At 36.6% G+C, this 6,000-nt stretch overlaps 1 protein-coding gene across 1 annotated transcript; it reads right to left on the minus strand.

Moving 5' to 3' along the window:
* Positions 1 to 3,106: 3,106 nt before the first annotated feature.
* LOC126744792 (uncharacterized) lies at positions 3,107 to 5,558 on the minus strand. Its single transcript, XM_050452350.1, has 2 exons — positions 5,408 to 5,558; positions 3,107 to 5,168 (listed from the first exon to the last, which is right to left on the minus strand). The coding sequence occupies exon 2, from the start codon at positions 4,518 to 4,520 to the stop codon at positions 3,189 to 3,191; it is 1,332 nt and encodes a 443-aa protein (XP_050308307.1). The 5' UTR covers positions 4,521 to 5,168; positions 5,408 to 5,558; the 3' UTR covers positions 3,107 to 3,188.
* Between the last annotated feature and the right edge of the window lie 442 nt (positions 5,559 to 6,000).

Genomic DNA, 6,000 nt, shown 5'->3' on the forward strand with positions numbered 1-6,000 from the left:
TATTTCTTTTTTTTCAGGTCCGTCCAAAATTACTTGGAGGTGGGAAGAATTAGAAAATCTACCTCCTGGCGATTTTGAAAATTTAATCAGTAGCATACCATCTGATAACGAATCAGAGGTGTCTTCCGTTACCGAAGATGATATTTGTGACGGTGAGGACAATTTGGATATTATAGCAATGGACGTTGATATATTAGAAGATGTCGAGGAACAGCAAAATATACCTGCAGCTGTAGTTATACCGAACTATGAATGGGAATCTGAAGATGAGGTTCCTTTGGCGCAATTACAGTTACAGCTTAGAAATACTACAATACAGTGGATAAAACAGACAACATTTTGTACACAGGTTGACCCATATACTGAAAATACTAGACCCGTTATACCACAAGATCTAGAAAGTCCTACTGATATTTTTTTGCATTTGTTTACGTTGGATCTGATCGAAAAAATTGTAATCGAAACTAACCTTTATGCCGTTCAAAAACAAGGTGGCAATTGTAGTTCATTTTTGCCAACAACTTCAGCTGAAATAAAAGTGTTCCTTAAAACCTATACCCAGCTATCGTGATTATTGGTCGTCCAGAATTGAACTTAGAGATGATTATATAAGTACTGCCATGTCCAGGGATCGCTTTGGCTGGTTGTTGAGCAACTTACATTTGAATAACAACGCAACTGAACCCAAAAAGCAAAATGACAATTATGACAAGCTTTACAAAATTTGCCCACTCCTTGATGCCTTATCAAAATTCATTTATGCCAAGTGAGTACCAAGCCATAGACAAATCTATGATACGATTCAAAAAGCATTCGACAATACATGCCAATGAAACCGATCAAGAGCGGATACAAGGTGTGGGTAAGAAGTGACGAAACAGGATTTATGTCGCAATTTCAAATTTATACGGGTAAAGTTTCAAATCTTACTGAAAAATCCTTAGGTGCCAGGGTTATAAAGGACTTATCTAGAGAATTAGTTGGTAAGAAGCATAAATTCTACTCTGATAATTTTTTTAACTCGGTAACTTCAAAACAGTTTACTGTTGGAAGGCATTTGTATGTGGAACCGCCAGAAAAAATATGCCAAACGACTTGCGTGGCGATAAGCACTTGAAAAGAGGAGAATCGGACTATCGGGTATCTACAGGAGGAATTGTAGCCTTGAAGTGAATGGATAGAAAAGGCGTTCTTTTTATTTCAAATTTTCACGATCCTGCCAACCTGGAAACTGCTTCTAGAAGAAAAAAAGATGGCTCTAAAGAAGATGTAGAATGCCCATCACTTGTTAACGATTATAACCGGCACATGGGGTATGTCGACAAGTTTGACATATTAAAGTCACTGTATGAAATAGATAGGAAGTCACAAAAATGGCGGCACCGAATTTTTTGGTACTTTGTGGATGCTACAGTCATTAATTCCTACATCATCTTCAAACAAAGAATGCTAAATACTATGACGTTAAAACAGTTTCGACTTTCTGTAGTGAGTGGCTTAGTTGGTTCAAATCTAGAACAAGCGAAACGTGGTCGGAAAAGTGCAGAGAAACCCCCAAATGAATTCAAACCTCTTGTATCTCAAGAAGTAAAATACGATAAAAATGCTCATATGCTCATTCACACTACTTCTCTTAGATGTGCCCAATGCAGTAGCCGCAAGGAACCACATCAAACCGTATGGAAGTGCTCAACATGTAACGTCGGATTATGCCTGAAAGATGTAAGAAACTGTTTTTACGATTTCCACAAACCATAGTGAGTGATTAGTGGTTAGTCCAGATAACCGCCGTTTGTTTTTTTTTTTCAAAAATAGACCCTTATTTTTGTTATACTATTTTATGTTCAAATACCCATTTAAATAAAGATTTTCTTGTAGTAACTGTTTTCTTCGTAATTTAATTAATTCCGTTCTTAAAGGGTTTATTCTGTAAAGCTTAAATGGCGATTATCATTCTATTTAATAAATTCTTTACTTGGATTAGCAGGATCTTTCGGTTGACAGGGACCTGCTAACAACAAAACTCTATTTTTTTCATCATTGAGTGTATTGCCGGTTCGTGAAGACCCTTAACGTTTCGAAATTTTGATATGACCTCTAATAGTTCTACTTCTAGTAGCGCAGTACCGCAAGTTACATTTGGTTAAGTGACCGAAGGATCATCTTGTTAATTGAATAGATTGCTCTAATTGACTGGTCATATACAGTTGTAATTTACCTACAAAATATGGGGGCCTAATATGACATTACTATCTTATGTCGACGTACCTTCGATATAACTTTCTAGAGTACACTGGTGGAAATTTTGCGGTGTCTAGGATACATTAAGAGTACAAATGAACATAACATTACATTACATGCAACAACTAATTTGACATTTATAATCCTTCGTGAACGTTCGAGGATTATCGGTTGTATTTGCGTTTGCATATGCGCAATGTCTGCATCTGCCACGTGTCAGTCCTAGAACGCATACACGCATTAATTAGTTAGTCGTGCTTTGTTTGGTCAATCTAGAAAGCTTCATTTCATTTTATCCAACCATCAATATTTTGTTTCTATTTATGCTTTAAAGCACGACTGCTAGATGTCGCGACTTTATAGAAACGGATGATTCTCAGATGGCGTCACATGTACTTACTCGAAAATGAGGGTGAAAATGAATATTCTTGTACATGTAGGCAAAAACTATATCGAAATGCATATATTTCTTAATTGACGTTTACATATGTTTATTTTGAACAGTAGTGTAGTATAACATGCTGGGGAGCAGGGGGGAATTGGAGCCATTTAATGTATTATTGTCAATAGAAATATTAAAAAAAACTTTCAAGTTCTTTTAAACACACCAGCGTTTAAAAGGATTTTTAACGGTACATTTTAATAACACTTGTGGAAAAAATGATTTTATTTCTTTTTATAAAAAAACTTTTTAAAAAAGTGCGTTTGGCTCTCATTTCCCACAACGATTGGGTAATGGGAGCCAGATTTATTATTGTAATTTTTAAGATCTTTTTAATAAGTATTATGCTAGTTCTCATAAAAAATGGACTTTATTTGAAAATGTAACAAACTTAACATAAATTCTTAAGCAAAAATACCCACATGCTAAAATATAACTACCGTCGTAAACAAAAATCACAAATATAGCCCTCTGCATCTTCTACGCCTGAACATTCAGAGTGTGCCTAACTGCCACAATTCGTACAACGGTACCACAGTTCATTATTTTTTCCAAAGTCGTCACAAATAATGCATCTAACATGAGCGGCGCTGTCGCTAAGATCATCGCACTCGTCGTCGTCACTTATCTCTTCGTCTTCTGAAAATGACGATTCTTCGTCAACTTGTCTTTTGTTCGTGCCTTTTTTGTAAACAACTTTTCCTTTTGCATATTTAATATATTTATTAACTGGTTTTGACTCCGTTTTGGACACATATTTGCTAATAACTGTTTTCTTCAAAGGTTCTTCATCTTCTGATAAACACAATTCGTCTGCTCCTACTTGTCGTTTAGCACTTTTTATTTTGCTGTTATTTTTAGTTTTGTTTATGTTCTTTGCTTTCATGCCTTTACATGTTATTTTTTTCATCACGTTCTTGTTTCTTTCACTTTTTTTCTTTAAAAAATATCTTATAGGAAATAGGTGTCTGGGTAAAAATTTCGGAATGCTGTTTTGTGTTTGTCTTAAGTTCTTGCTTTTATTATCGTCTTTTTGAGGCAATGGGGATATTATAGAAAGGAGATCAGAGATGGACGACGTATTAATGGACTGATCAGATTCATCTTGCCATGTCGAACAACCTGGTACGGGATCGCATGATCGACTACTTTTATCTTTTGTTGGTGTTTTATGAATCACAGGACACCGTGTCTGATTTTGGGCATTGTCTTTGCTGTTTGCTTCTGTTATTTTAGAGCTACTTGCCGGTGATCCCGTTGTCTTCTCATTAGTATCCACGCAAGCTGGTGGCACACAATTATAGACAAAATTAGCATCAGTAAAGATATCTGGTTGGTATGGAAAAATACCTGTGCATCTGAACCCTGATATTCCCTTTTCCAAAGAAGCAACTTTGGAATAAGCTTTGTTAAAAAGACTTGCAACATCATATGGAGTGATTTGTGTGAGGTTATTTGACTTCGTGTAATTGTCACATTCTTTATAGTAGGACTTCTTTAGTGGACCATAAAATGTTACATCTAACGGCTGCATCAGATGTGATAAATGTGTTGGGAGGGACAGTATCGTAATGAAATTTTCTTTGCAGTAATTGTAACTTTCAAGCGTTGCATGACTAGAATGATTATCTAGAATAAGTAATACTGGTTCATCACGATTGGTCTTAACAAATTTTACAAAATGCCTAAGCCACAATTCGAACATTTCCTCATTAGTCCAGCCGTTAAAAGTAACCTGATATTCCGCATCTGGAGGCCCATCCTTAGCAAGTAGTGGAGAAAATCGTCTTCTGAGGAATATAAGAAATGGGGGCACAAACGATCCGGCAGCGCTCATGCAACAAATTACAGTAATGTTTTTGCCACGCTCTCAACTAGTTACCCTTTTTTGACCTTTTCCAGCCAATATAGTTCCAGGTTCTTGAACCGTCGTTATTCCCGTTTCATCCATATTAAAAATATTGGACTTCTTGAAATTCTGTTTAGACAAAACCGTGTGAAGATTGTCAAAAAAGCGAGTTACCTCGTCCTTGTTAAAACCCTTGATGCGGTTTAAACTCGTGGCCTCAGGTTTACGAATGCTGATCGTGGAATTCCGTCTTAAGAATCCATCTAGCCAGTCTCTTTCAGCTAACTGCTTCTGTTTATTAAAGGCGTGATTAATTCTTAAATTTAAGGCACATCTGTAAGCTAAGCGACAAAATTGCCACCTAGTTAGCCCATAAAATATATTTGCAAGGATAACTAAATGTTGTGCCATTTCCGTTTCTTGCTGAAGGGTAAAAATGGGGTATCTACCAAGTTTTCTTGAACTTTGCAGTTGTCCTTTTTTCAATCGTTTCTGCAATGTTTGGTATGGAATTCCACAACACACGGCTGCTTTTCTGATAGCTAATCCTTCGCCGACCAATTGCGCCGCTTTTTGTAGGTCTTCCAGGGTCCAAGCCGCCTTCTCAGTTTCCCTTTTTCAATTTCGAGGCATTTCCTACAATAAATTTTTAATTTCAAAAAAATTGGGGTAATTAGAGCTATGGGGGTAATTGGAGCCATATCGTGGCCATATCGTGGCTCCAATTACCCCAACTAACGCCATCTTGATTTTAGTTTCCTAATTTAAAAACAGTTAATGCTAACAGCAAAACAAATACATTTCTTGAATCTAAATGTATCTCTAAGTAATACAACCAAAGGAGAAAGCATAAAAACTCATAATTCAAAACTTACCTTCAAATTTCGTATTGGGTGTCTTTAGAGTAGAATTTGCGAATACCGACAAACGCGTCGGAAGACTGCCGAAAGTGAACTGATTTAGATGTAACCGTTCAAAGTAGTTTGAAAGCATCAAGGTTAAATGTTAGCTGCGTTCCAAGATTACATTACGCACATCATGGCGTAAATAACGAGGTGGCTCGTTATGTGCCCATTACCCATTACCCGCTGTGGTGGCCCATTACCCGCTGGCTCCTATTCCCCCCCGCTCCCCATTAACTCTACAAAACTAAAGGTGTAGATTGTCACTTGTTCTTACATAGGGCGCGTTTTTAAATTCAGCAGGATTTTTTGATGAATCCCATCAAATGGTTGACAGATTGACAGCTGCTTGACTAATGACGTAAAACAGCTGATTTGTAGTGGAACATCGACCGATGAAAAAAGAAACGCTTTTTTGTATTGTTCTGTTTTGATTTGACTTTTCAGTTGATTTCCAAATTTATTATTCCTCCTTAGATTTCCTCTTTGTTGTTATGTTTTAATAGGACTTTACGTAACGTGCCAGGGTGCGAAAAAATATTACGCCTATGCCCTTGCATCTTGCA

Source organism: Anthonomus grandis, chromosome 14 (assembly GCF_022605725.1).
Source record: "Anthonomus grandis grandis chromosome 14, icAntGran1.3, whole genome shotgun sequence".
Classification (NCBI taxonomy): domain Eukaryota; kingdom Metazoa; phylum Arthropoda; class Insecta; order Coleoptera; family Curculionidae; genus Anthonomus; species Anthonomus grandis.

What these genes read in the sequence shown, in the direction of transcription:
- LOC126744792 (XM_050452350.1), bottom strand. Translation starts at nt 4,520, where the DNA reads ATGAGCGCTGCCGGATCGTTTGTGCCCCCATTTCTTATATTCCTCAGA.